Below are 14020 nucleotides of genomic sequence, written 5' to 3' on the forward strand. Positions count from 1 at the left end.
CTATGTGAGAGAGAAACACTGATCGGTTGCCTCCTGTGCACCCTGACCAGGGATCAAACCCACAACCTAGGTATGTGCCCTGACCGGGAATCAAACCCGCAACCTTTTTTGGTGTATGGGATGACACTCCAACCAACTAAACAACCTGGCCAGGGCTGGTGACAATTTCTTTATCTCAAAGAAGGAAGAAGTTCTACTTTAGAGGTACTTATCACTGCCTTGCAATGACTTAGCAAAATGCTCGAATGCTGTATATAAAATAGGTATAAGCTTTTTAAACTCACTGTGAAAACAGAAGTACCAAAAACGTATCAAGTAAAAAAATATATGTATAACTTTTAGTGTGTTTTTTCAAAAGCAGCTTCTCCATTTGTACAATAAAAACCATTTTCTCTACTCACCCATCACATTCCCTGGTTCTACTCTGCCCTAAACTAAAGTGATAACAGATAGTATTGTTATTAATACTTTTCCTGAACTACAGGCTTTTTGTCCCTGTTGCTTTCATAAAAAGAATGTGTATGTGGGGAGAGGAGGAGCAACACAATGTTAAAAAGGCAAAATAATACAGACTTTTAGATCACAGGTCATTTAGTTAAACTTCACCTCTGCATGATTATTGTATTACCAAATAACATACAAATTATACTTATTCTATATAGAAATTGTTGTGTTACTTTAAGAAATTCTAAACATAAGGTCTTATTTATCAGAGAGCATTCTAAATCAGGAATACATTACTTTTTGACCTTAAAGAACTCCTACGGTGATGTTTGAAAGAAAAAAAAAAAGAAAAAAGTCAGTCATTTAAAAATGGGAACGGGAGTGATTTAGAATCCACAGCATAAACACAAAGTAAGGCTCATTCCGCATGCAGCCATGGTCCTCAGTACTGTTAAATGACCAATGATGAATAACTCCCAATACCTTCTGCCAGGCTTAAGAGGTAATATGCCTCATTTTACTGCAACAAATAAGGCTCCTCCTCCTATCAGTCATGGTCTATTCCAATCAGCAGGGTGCCAATAAGCCAGAGGGTAATGAAAAGGGCTCAGACAAAAAAGAAACAATAGGGAGCTCCCAAGCCCAACCTTAGAACTGTGAGCCCAATTTTTTAAACACTACAGTGCACATTTCAGTTAATCTTTATTATGCTAATGTTATTGAGTCTAAGGAACAAAGACACTTATTTCATGAATTACTTTTAAACATCAACTTCCCTGAATTTTCTTTTCTTTTGTCAAAGACTACTGACCATTTAACTATCCAGATTAAAACTCTCTCTCTCTTCTTTGCTCTGAGGTAGAAATCGAAACATAAATTATCACAAAGAAGTCTGATATAATCAACAAAGTTAAACAGTTCTCTTGTTTGATCTCCTCTAAATTAAAGACCAAGTGTTTTGATATGGTATTAAGCACTGAAATAAACCAGATGTTTCTTCCTCTATATAACTCTCCATGGGCACAATCTTAAAGGGTTATTGTCTGGCAAATGTTCAGGGAAATGCATTAGAAACGGCACGAATGCCCAGATTTTCCTTTCCTTCTATCTACCCTAGTTTATAATCTAAACTTATGCATAATCCACAGGGCTTTGGGAACTTTGTGTAAATACTTTCATGTACAATTCTCTTTTTAGCTATCCTGAGATTAAGACCACAATTATCCAGGCTTAAACCTAAAATAAAGGAACCTTTGCAAATGTATTATCTGGCTTTACATGTTTAATCACACAGTATTTTATGTGCTCTTTAATACCTAAACTGAAGAACAAAGGTTGTACCCTCTGATGTTTTACACATGAAAGACCTTCTAAGACATATAACAGACAACTGGGGTGCTAGAAATATCTTCCAATGATAATAGGATGGTGCTTCTCCATCTAAAACTAGATGCTATGTTAAAAATGTCACATTATAAAGAACTTAACATTTCAAAATACTCATGGTCACCACTTTCAAAGATCTATAATATCAAACATAAAATTCTGATATGCCAGACTCTTAAATGTAATCCTCATAAAATTCCTTTTCCTCATCTCTTCTAATCCTTCCTATGTCCAATGTAATATATTTGCTTTTCAGTACATTCTGAGAGCACTAAAGTGAATGTGAGTCTGTTAGAGAAAGAATGTATTTGGGGGAGGTGTCCAGTGGGGAGGGGGCAGCAGATGGATTGAAGGAAGGGATTTGAAGTGTGCAGACTATGGCATGCAGTGATGGAGCAGATGGAATGCATCACCATCAGCTATGACAGAAATGATTTATGGAATGACCTGGCTGCTCCTGCCTAGTAACAACATAGGATGACAGAATTGAGTTTCCATGACAACCAAAGCCCACCCACTAACTAGATTAAACATTCTTCCCTAGCTTCCACTAACACTGATTTTGGATTTACTTTTCTAAATGCCAACTGATTGGCTCATATGTTGGTCATAAATATGGGAAAATAGTCAAGGACTTGAAAGGTAACTAAAAAGGAGCTTGAAGGACATCACTAATTCTTGCCTACCTGAATGCCAAGATTGCTTCCCATAAATTTTCTTTTAATATAATAAACAGACTTTTGAGAAAAAAGCCCCTGAAATGCAGGTTATATTTTTAAAAGTTCCTAGTATTAAAGGCTCGAATATTATTTATCCTCCTACATGTGCAATATATCCTACTGGATTCTTTCAGAATCAGCACAAGGAATACGGCAGGCCAATCAAATACCTGAGAGGCCCTCGGACTTAATATCTATATATATAAAAGCCTAATATGCAAAGTATCCCCTCGGGAGTTCGACAGGGAGACCAGGAGTTCAATCGCTTGCTATGATGTGCACTGATCACCAGGGGGCGGCATGGAGCAAAGGCAGGCCCCAGCCAGCGGCCGGCAGCCGGGGAAGAGAGGCCCCAGCTGGCAGCTGGAAGGCCCCGATCAGCCCTGATCGCTGGCCAGGCCTAGAGACCCTACCCGTACATGAATTTCATGTACCGGGCCTCTAGTCCTATATAGTAAAAGCCTAATATTCTAAGTGTCCGACCGTTCGCTATGACACACACTGACCACCAGGGGGCAGAAGCTCCGACCAGTAGGTTAGCTTGCTGCTGGGGTCTGTTGGATCTGGACTGGGTGAGATGGGCCGGACACGCCCTGGAGCCCTCCTGTGGTTCCTCCCTGGCCCCGATCGTGCACCGGTGGGGCCCCTCTGCCTGGCCTGCACCCTCTTGCAATCTGGGACCCCTCGGGGGATGTTGGAGAGTTGGTTTCGGCCCGATCCCCACAGGTCAGGCTGAGGGACCCCACCAGTGCAAAAATCTGTGCACCAGGCCTCTAGTTATAGAATAATTTTCTTCCTAAGTAGGTATTTTCACCAGGTGGCAATTAAGTAGACAACTGCCTTTGTTTAATCCTCACCAATCTGTAAAACAACTCACTGCACCATTGCTCTTTCTGGAAGTACAAAGTAGTAAAGCTCATCAGTTCAGGGTTCTCATCTAATATATATGGACTTCACCATACCTACCTTGGTGATCCTAGGGCAAGAGACTTTCTGAGCTCAAGTCACTTAACCTTTTAAACCTTAATTCCTCATCTGTAATATGGGGAAAATAATGCCAACCTCACAAGGTTTTCTTTAGGATTAAATGAAAAAAGTCATGTAAATGCTTAGTATAGTGCCTAGCACCTAGTAACCATTCAAATTATAGCCGCTATTTTTGTGGGTTATGTTATCACCATTATTTTTGTCATATGATGAAAAGACTGAATTCAATAAACATTTACTGAGTTCTGTTTTGTGCAGGGCTCCATTATGTGATAGATAAGTTTGAGTTGGCTTCATTTCTCAAGAAACTTGTACTTGGCTGCAAAGAAAGGTTCATTTACAGAAACCAAAATCAAAGAGGTTTACTTCCTTAAAGGTTCAATAGTTGCTTCCTATTAATTACTTTCACATTAAGTGGTTTGCCCTCCCCATGAACAGCAGCAAATGTATTTGATAAAGTTAACTGCACTTCATAGAAAATATAAGACAAGTCTGTGAGAATTCTGAGAGACATGTTATTCAGGAGAAAAAAAAGAAAAACCCTAAGGAAAAACTTCAGAAGGTATAAAGAAGTGAAGCCTCTTTTAAATAATTAGATTTGTAATCTTTGTGAATTGCTGGTAAATGTCCTCCCCAAAAAATTCCAAAAGAAGGGATTTCAGTTTTAATGTTTTATGGATCACATATTAAAACATAATCATTGCTTTTATTAAAGCAAATCATTGCTTTGCCATTAATGTCTTGATGTGATATAAACAAGATGCTCAAGAAAATACTATGAAATTCCTCCAAATCAGTTTTATTAATTTTAGCACAAATTCTTCAATGAATCTGGCTTTTTGTAGGGAAGGCTCTCATTTCCTATTTTTTTGAATGAATCATTTGCACATGATTATTTTTTCCTTTTAAAAAATATGTAAAATACTTTCCGTCTAGGAAAAATTCCTTATAAAAGCACTTCCTTCTCTGGATCAGGAAATAACTGAGTTGTTTTTCTTGGTTCCACTTGACTTATGTTAATGGGCAAATCACTAAGTATTTGAAACTAATACATAGCTTTAAATATTAATCTCAGAAATTTGTGCTTTACAAATTTCTCTTCCTTATGCCTACATCTATTTCATTAAAACAAAGACATATATTTAAATTAAAGTCAGAAGAATAGATCTTGTGGGAATGTTCTCAAAAGTTATTTTAAGGGCATCATGAATTGATACAAACTGAGGATAGTGCTAAATGAGTAATGAAGTTGATCCTGTTATAACTATATCCTTTAACTATGACACATACTACCCACAAAATATAATCACTATATTTCATCAGTATAATATTCATTTAGTACAATATATAAAATCGATACTCACAGATGCCAAAGCCTTTCCAAGTGCATCACCTGTCTGTGAACTTCCAGCAGCATTCCCTCTGGTTCCTGAATATTTCAAGTAAAAAGACAAATTAAGAATTTTAGCAAGCTGGGATGCTTTTTTAGCACTCTGCCATTATTTCCAGGGTGCTCTCTATTGTTATCTCACAACTGTCATAATAAACCAGCGAATACTCTGCATGTGTTGTACTTAGTAGCTAAAGATGTTTCTACACTAAGAAAAATGAAAATATTTCTTTTCTTCCTTTCTTTTATTTTTAAATTCAATACTAAAAATATATTAAAAGGTATGGGGTTGACTGAAATTCCCATAACTAGGGAGTTTTGCCAACTTGAAAAAGCTCACCTAGAATGCTATCTGATCCATTGATGGGAGGAGTGTGTGAAGCAGCAACGTAGGGTGAACTGCTGGTACTGCCACGATGGAAGCTGGACATTGGTGGAAGACTCGTGTTTATGTCTGTTGGTGAAACTGAGTGTGGAGGATAACTCTAGAGAAAGGGGGAAAGAGACATACTGTATTAAATACATTTTCTTAATAATATGCACATATAACTGGACAACTACTGTAACAGGTCAAAAAAGAACATCACAAGTTAGCAGCTAAAGTGTCATGCTTAATGCAGTAAGCTTAGACATATTTCAAACTTCAGAAGTTTTGGCAGAACCAAATCTTACACTTGTAATCCAATAAGAAACACAAGTGCGGACAAAGTGCTGCTACACCCTAGTCATGTGTTACAGCCTACCAAGCGGTCATGTGAATGAAGGCTGCCATAACTACTGGATTGAGACATGTGGGAAGTGGAGGTCCCCAGAATTCCACCAAAACCAGGCTGGCTCATCCCATTTGATGAACTCCAAAGATCAGAAGAATTGTGGGTCCCATCTAAGACAAAAAGAGAAATATAAAATTTTCCTTAGCTAAAAATTTTTCTTATTTTGATGATGCTAAAAAATTCAAAGGGTACCCTCCAGATATTTTTCCCTCCCCTTTCCAATCTAGTCTTCTATCTAGTTTTCTTCCCTTCCAAACTGCATGACTATCTAAAAAGAAGGAATAAAACTTTACAGTTAGAGAAAAAGTTATTCAAACTAATAGGTAAGCTATTATAAAAATCCTCAAAAGATCTAGCTTAATAGCAAGAATCATAAAAATTCCAAATTTGGGGATATGTTGGATTTAATTTTAGGTTAAGTGGTATACTCATAAATTTTTTTTTAAAGTCCTCAATCTATAACATACAATTTACATTATATCAAACATTCTGAAACTGCAGAATAAAAAAGTTTCTCTAAAACAGTGGTTCTCAACCTGTGGGTCGCGACCCCTTTGGCAGTCGAACGACCCTTTCACAGGGGTCGCCTAAGACCATCCTGCATATAAGATATTTACATTACGATTCACAACAGTAGCAACATTACAGTTATGAAGTAGCAACGAAAATAATTTTATGGTTGGGTCACAACATGAGGAACTGTATTTAAAGGGCCAGAAGGCTGAGAACCACTGCTCTAAAAGTAAACCTAAGTAATTGATAATGCCTATATTACAGTCAGCCTTCAAATGAAATGTTAGCAATGACTTCATTCACCAATGTAAAGTCAAGGAACCACTTATGCAGTAATTTATTGCTCCCATAGTAAACACTTTCCATAGTCCAAAACCACAGGAGACCAAATAAAAATGATTTGCTAGACATAAATTAATGGAAATGTAATACTTTCTCTATCTTAACAATTCGTATTCTGACCTATGATATTCACTCTTTATTCATATTGATAAATCTAGGAATGATATGAATCTGTAATTTAAATAAGAACCTAGAGTTGTTAATATCTTTCATACATTTAAATTATACAATGAAAAATTCATTTTTCTCAGTTTAAATCAATTATAAATTCAATCAATAGTAGATGGGCACTCCAATGGTTTGCTGGATAGTCCAACAATGCAGTCAGCAATAAATCACACTAGAGAATTTTAAAAAATAAATTTTCATTTACATCAGCCAAAAATACCTAGATAAAAAATGTCTGAATTTCTATAAAGGTATTCTTTTTCCTCACAACTGTACAATTTTAGCTAATATACAATAGATAACTGCTGTAGTATTTGACAACTATTTGGCAGTACTTACCTTGCATAAAGAAAGTGCTAGCAAACATACTGGTTGGTGGCTTGGGAGATGGATAACTAGGAGATTCACGGTTGAAATCATCTGAATTTGGGGATGGTGCATATACCTTAAAATTAAATACGAAATTTAATTAAAATGTAAATTACTCTCATATCACTTATGTATAATGATTGTAGCATTATAAAGGGCCATAAAAGGCTTACCTCATATCTACGAAGGCCTAACACAGATCCAAAGAAATTGCTTAAATCCACATAAATAATGTCTAACTTGGTTACTATCTACGTATTTATTTTTAGCTGATTACTAGAGAAAAATACTACTCCAAATACAGGGTGGGGCAAAAGTAGATTTAGTTGTTTGTATGAAAAATAATGCAATTGTTAATAAATAATAATACAAGAATAAACTCTGTTTTGTGTATTCACAACTGTAAACCTACCTTTGCCCCACCTTATATTCCTGTAATATATCTTTGTGTGACAATTATACCAGGTGGTTGAAGAAAGTCATAAATGTTGACTCTGTTTACAAGACATAAATTCATATAAACTCGTGATTCAAAATGTGATGATGGAAACAAATGTCTTTTGAACAGAGCATGAAATAAAATTTGGGTTTAATCATAAAAATTCATTCTTTTCTCTATTACAAGATTTATTAAAAAATACATTAGATTAAGTGCTACTATGCTTTATTACTACTTAAGAAACTCATTTAATTTGTCAGAGCAGCACTAATTTCCTTTGGCACATCTTTGCTTCAGATAAGCAAAATATGAACATTTTGAACTGGCAAATGGACAACATTGGCATTTTTCTAGAAAACTAAAGGGTCAAATAACTTTAAAAAAATGTTTGTACTGATTTCAGAGAGAGGAAAGAAGAGGGAGAGAGGGACAGAAAGATCAATGATGAGAGAGACTCATTAATTAGCTACCTTCTGCACACCCCCTACTAGGGATTGAGCCCACAACTCGGTCATGTGCCCTGACCAGGAATTGAACTAGCAACCTCTTCACGGTCGATACTCAACCACTGAGTCACACCGGCTAGGCCACATAACTTTAATACTCAGAACATGATCAAACCATTTTCATGATGAACACTGAAACCAAGATGAAAAAAGAATACATTTAAGGTAATACATGGTCTGTAAAAGTAAAGCGGGAGTCAGGAAGAATGGAAAGATGTATTATGAACAGTGTATAAAACATTTCTTTTGTTTAGTCTGATAAGAATATGTACATTAAAATTCACTCCAAAATAAAAATCCTAAGAGTCCACTTGAGAGTCCCATTAACTAAAATTATGGAAGCATGTGTAAAAAAATCATATTTATTTCATAAGCATAAGAAATTTCTGGAATTATACACGAGAAACTTAATGGTTACACATCTGGACTTAGAACTGGGAAGGAGGACATTTACTTTATGCCCTTCCACACAGTTTGATATTTTTACCCTGAGCACATATTTCTATGCACTAATAAAAAAAAGTCAAGGAAGCACACACTGAGATTACAATGGGAGCCAAATTTTTTATTTACATAAACAATCATTTATATTCCATTTAGTCTTTCACTGAGGTATTAACTAACTGTAAAGACTTCTGGCAAATTACTTAACCCTCCAGACTCAACTATCTCATCTGAAAGATAGTGCTAACAGTACCTGCCTGCATTAGGTGGTTGGTAGGAAGATCAGACAAGATGATATATATAAAATGTTTAGCACAATGATCACTCACCAAGTATTAGCTAATAGTATTCTTATTGGAGCAGTTATAATGCTATGTATTATCCTTGTTCAGTCCTCAAATACTGTTTCTTACAACTATCTGATGTGATCTGAAAAATTCATCTACATAAAAGGTTAAAAAGCCAATTTTTACTCTTCTTGCTACTTGTGCTGATACTTGCACAGGTGTGTCTTTTTAATGGATTAGGAACTCAGGTTAGTTTTCTACCTTTCAGATCCCAAAGGTAAAAATACACCTGTGGTACCTGAGAAGTTTGGGACAAGATATATTCTTATGAATTATCCAGAAGGATCCTAGATAGGGCAATATGGTAGATAAAATGTTTCATTCATATATATATATGAATGAAACATTTATATATATATATATAAAACAGTTTTCTAGCTTAGTATTACATAAAAACAGCGTGAAAATGAAATAATTGGGTATACACAAATGTGTTTGGAATGTACTATATAGGCTATGATAGGCAAGAAAAAGTTTTCAGGAGAGGAATTTTGTACTTTTTTCTTTTAATCAAGATTCAGTGTCTACATTCAGCCACAGATAGATGCTCTCTGTTCCCTTTATATATTGATTTTCCCAAACTAGGCTAAAACCACAAACAACAAAAAATAAAGTAAATCCAAATATATAGCATGAAAATAAAATGTAGAAACCAGCATTAGAACATGTGCTGTTTTGTCACAAATGCTTATTTATTATATACATCATCACTGATCTGAAAGTATGAAATAAAAAATTCTCTATTTCTATACAGGTTATAGACTGAAACAGTAGGTAAGCCTCCCACTGATCATTATGAAAAACTCCAGTTTTGATGTCATTTCACAAAAAAACCTACATAATTTGCCAGTTTAAATTTATACATAATTTATCAATTTATATTTCTTTATCCTTATTACCATTCAATTCACTGTATTCCGAACAAAATATACTTACTTTAATAAAAAGATAAACCTCACTTTACTGCTTTACAAACTGCTGTCAAATAAAGAATATACTGATCAGATAATGGTTAATAGATGGCTGTCATGTAAAGCAAGAAAAACCGATATAAATCACACCAAGGAGAAGAGACTTGCCTACTCTTGTAAACATTTTGAAACTATACAGAGAAAATAAAATGGACTCATTTTAGAGGTAAAGTTATTTTTAATGTTGGTTTTTATAAACAGACGTTGAAAAATAAATGGACTTTTGAAGGATAGATCTTATAAATGAAAATGGTAAAAACTAAACTACCATAAGTTTATCATATATTTACTAACGTAAGTTCAAAGTTTGTATATTAATAAAAATGTTTTGAAAAACATGGTTCTTAGGCCCATCTAACAGCATTTCTAACCCAGCCAAAGAACTTTACTTTTGGTATCTTAACCATAGCTTGCAAAAACATAGATGCAATGTTATGAAGCAGCAGTTGTGCCAGTCTTGATTTTTCAGATCAAAGAGTTCTTGCGGCAAAGCGCAACTGATGTGGTCTCAAAGACTTTATTAACTCCAGATGTAGGGAAATAGTCAGCCAATTCCACAAAAAGAGCAAGTCTCTTTTAGTTACAATCAGTACTGGCTACAAATTAAAACCAGACTGCTTATGTCATCTGATCACCTGCACATAGATGCCAGTTTTTTTTCTAGTTAATGATCTAATCATGCATTTAAATATTAAGTATGATTTCGTATCACAGCAAACAATCTCAAAATTAAGAGAAAAGAATATGTATGCTTTAAGATGATTAAAATCTACCAGAAGTCAAACTATTAAAAAGAAATAGAAAAAACTACAAGTAATTTAAGATGTTCTAATAAAATGTGGTACTCAGAAATTGTCTTTAGAATTCTAGCTCCATTTAAGAATGTCAGGCTCACAGTAGCTATCATGAGACTGTCTTTCTTCTTTCCCACGCACTTACATTTTCTCCTTCAGGAATGGTGATGAGAGAAAATTTGAGTGTCTAGTGAATAGAACCATAACATTTATTCCAACTTGAATGAATATATAACTGAAAATCTAAGAGTATCTTCCTTTCATTGTTAAAGAACAAATCCACATTAATATCTTTAATGTCCTCATCCCATCCATACAAATTGACTTTTTTAAGAGTAATAGAGTACACCAGGGATGAATATTTACAATTATAGCGATCACACAATTATCCTTGGAATGTTAAAACATATAAGCAATGAGTTAAGTTAGCAAAAAGATTCCCCTTTTCCTGTTTGGATGGTTCAGTTCAATCATATGGATAACCCCAAATTCAGGGCAGCCACTTTGTTTAGCTCTAGAGGCTGGGGCTGTGTACTATGCTCTTGATTTTAATGCATCCTTCATGTAATTAATATTGGAAACATCTATGCAAAGCAGGGAGGCATAATTATTTTCTGATGCTTACTGAGAAAAGATGCAAGAAAGTAAAAAGCTTTTGCTAAAATGATCTTTTCTTTTATCTTGTCATACCCAGTGATGAGTTAAAAGACAATGTCATTCCCCATGGTTTTTAAAATAGATTCACTGCCTATGTGGTGACTGATATTTTTAAATATTCCAAATGATGAAGAGATGAGAATAGCTGTATATTCTAATTAAGAAACTTTCTACAGGAAATGAGAAGAATGCTTTAGATGAGCACTGGCCAATAGAGGTTTCTGTGATGATGGAAATGTCCTATATCTGTGCTGTACAATAGCAGCCACTAATTACACGTGACTATGGAACACTTGAAAGGTGGATAGTACAACTGAGGAAATGAAACTTTAATTAGTTTAGTTATATGTGACTAGTGGCTTCTACAGAACAACACAGATGTAGATCACTCTTCTTTACCTAACAGTTTAAAATCACATACATTACTTTAAAAGAAATATTCTAGCAGTCTCATAAGCTCCAAGGCCCATCAAAACCATAATCAGCCTAAACCCTCACCTTGGGAACACCTTCAGCTAATTTGGAAAGGAAGATAGAGAAGCTTATCCATTGTTCTGAGCATGTTCTAACAGAAATTATTACCAAGATTTCAATATGCTTAAGCTTCTATTTGTTCTTTTGTAAAGATACTTTGAATAGTTCTCTTTTAAGTTATAATAAGTTAAAGATCATTAAATGCTTTATTACATATTTAGCACAAATATGTAAAAAACGTTATGCTAAAAATAGAAATAATCTTTAGCACAACTGTTATCAACAAAATAAAACACAATCATTTGGCTAATTAATCTTACCATCAGAATTTTAAAATAAAAATGTGAAATCATATTCAAGAACATCCATTTAATTAATCATATATTTTATATAACTACATTTTATATTAAACAATATAAAATTTTACAAGCTGGTACTTAAAACCTAAAAAAGAAAATCCCAACTAAAGTCAAATCCTGAAATACTATTAATTAAATTTTGGGGGCAATAATTTTTAAAATGTGCACATTTAAGAGTTAACACTCAAAAACTAAAAAAGAAAAACTAAGTAATTATTATAAGATTTACTTTTTAGTTATTGCTGATTACCTATGCAGGTTCCACACATTGTAACACACACAAATAACAGCTTCCTGAATTTTGTGGGACCTGAATTTAGTAAAAAATAAGCTGTTTAAAAAAGAGTAGATAAATTGTTTAATAATTATACTCACTCAGATAAGAATGCTAGATAAATGTTAGAGGAAGTTAAAGAAATTTCCTAAAAATGATTTCCTATTTATTCTTCTGATCACTTTGGATCCATTATTTACTATAAATACTGATATTATGTATACACTCAGATAAAAAGCATCTTTCACCTAACTGGCAAAATTTTAAAGTTTCTGAAATTTAGGTCTTCCCACTTTCCTTGTTCCTTCTCTAATCAATATTAAAACAACATAACCCCAAAGAAAAAGTAATTAAAACATTTAATTAAATCTATGAAACAGCAGTCTAATCAAAGGATTCCCCCATATCTAAGACACAAATGACAGATTTGATAAATATCTTAATGCTTTTAGTATTTTAATATTACATAAACAAATTTTGCCATAGAGCCCAATCTATGACAATAGATTTTATGGTGATTGCAAACCTAGGGAGAAAATATTTGGATAGTTCCAGTACTAAATACCACAAGAACTAAAACCAAAGGCATTAAAAAGTAAAATGTCTGAAGCACAAGAACTAACTCAGGGACATAGAAACCATCTCTATGGAAGATTCTTTTCACCTAATTAGCGTGCTAAAAACAATGATAATTCCTATAAAAGATATATATATATATATGTATATTTTTGATAATTTCATAAATAAGAGCAGTATCTTTTTTCAAGAATTTCCAGAGACATGTTTAGGATGAAGTAAAATGTCCTTGCTAATAATAGTAAGAAAAAAGAATTCAGTTTTGGTACAAAACTGCTTAAAATTAATTGCTACTTCTGCTGTCTAACAAGCATAATTGAATATTACTGGTTTTCAATTGTGAGAAAAACTTCTTAGGTAAGTCAAGCACATTTTAATAACTTAACAGCACTGGGCATATTTCATTAGCTCTTTATTGTAACTGCTAACATTTCTATAATAACCACAAAATTTTCCTGAGAGATAAACTGTGAAATTTTTAAAGGACTGGGTTTGAAATTTGTATGCTGGGATAATATAGTACTTGAACAAATCAATGAGTGTCATTTCTTAGTTACCTGCATTTTAAAGAAATTTAGATCCAACAATACAGCACCTGATCCCTTTCTTTAACATGTTTATTAACTAGTCAAAAGGGACATAAACTTCTTTCTAACATTAATAAAGTTGATCAGTGAGTGACAGCATACTCTCTTGGCAGGGCCTATGGTTTTAACTCACTGATATTTGTGCTCACTTGAATCAGGATAAAAAAAAAAAAGACCTTCTTAGATTCATATCAGGAATATAGTCTCAGATATTTTTGGTAAAGGGATAAACAATCAAATAAGATTTAAGATGAAGTCCTTGTCACTCAATGTCTTTAGTATTCTACCTTTACAGAATTATTAAATGACTTCATATTTTCCTCATCATATACATTAGATTTAACTCTATTGGGCCCACAGACAGCCTGGAAATTTGAATTAATTTAATTGTGTTTTCTTTCCCTTGTTAATTAGCAGCAAATCCCCAACAAAACACAAATGTAGTTCTATACACTCTCACAGGGGTTTATGTGCTTTTATTAACTGAAAATGTTTATTTGA

General features: G+C 33.8%; 1 protein-coding gene across 6 annotated transcripts in view; it reads right to left on the minus strand.

Moving 5' to 3' along the window:
- TCF12 (transcription factor 12) overlaps positions 1–14020 on the minus strand; it is a 365067-nt gene that overhangs the window by 40903 nt on the left and 310144 nt on the right. For all 6 annotated transcript variants that reach the window (XM_070421983.1, XM_070422000.1, XM_070422011.1 and 3 more), the window contains 4 exons: positions 7062–7167; positions 5670–5809; positions 5267–5411; positions 4901–4965 (listed from right to left, as the gene is read on the minus strand). In XM_070421983.1, the coding sequence (XP_070278084.1) occupies positions 4901–4965; positions 5267–5411; positions 5670–5809; positions 7062–7167 (456 nt within the window). The remainder of the gene's footprint in view (positions 1–4900; positions 4966–5266; positions 5412–5669; positions 5810–7061; positions 7168–14020) is intronic.

Source organism: Myotis yumanensis, unplaced genomic scaffold (assembly GCF_028538775.1).
Source record: "Myotis yumanensis isolate MYYU_CA2020_CCGP unplaced genomic scaffold, mMyoYum1.0.hap1 SCAF_1, whole genome shotgun sequence".
NCBI classification, from domain to species: domain Eukaryota; kingdom Metazoa; phylum Chordata; class Mammalia; order Chiroptera; family Vespertilionidae; genus Myotis; species Myotis yumanensis.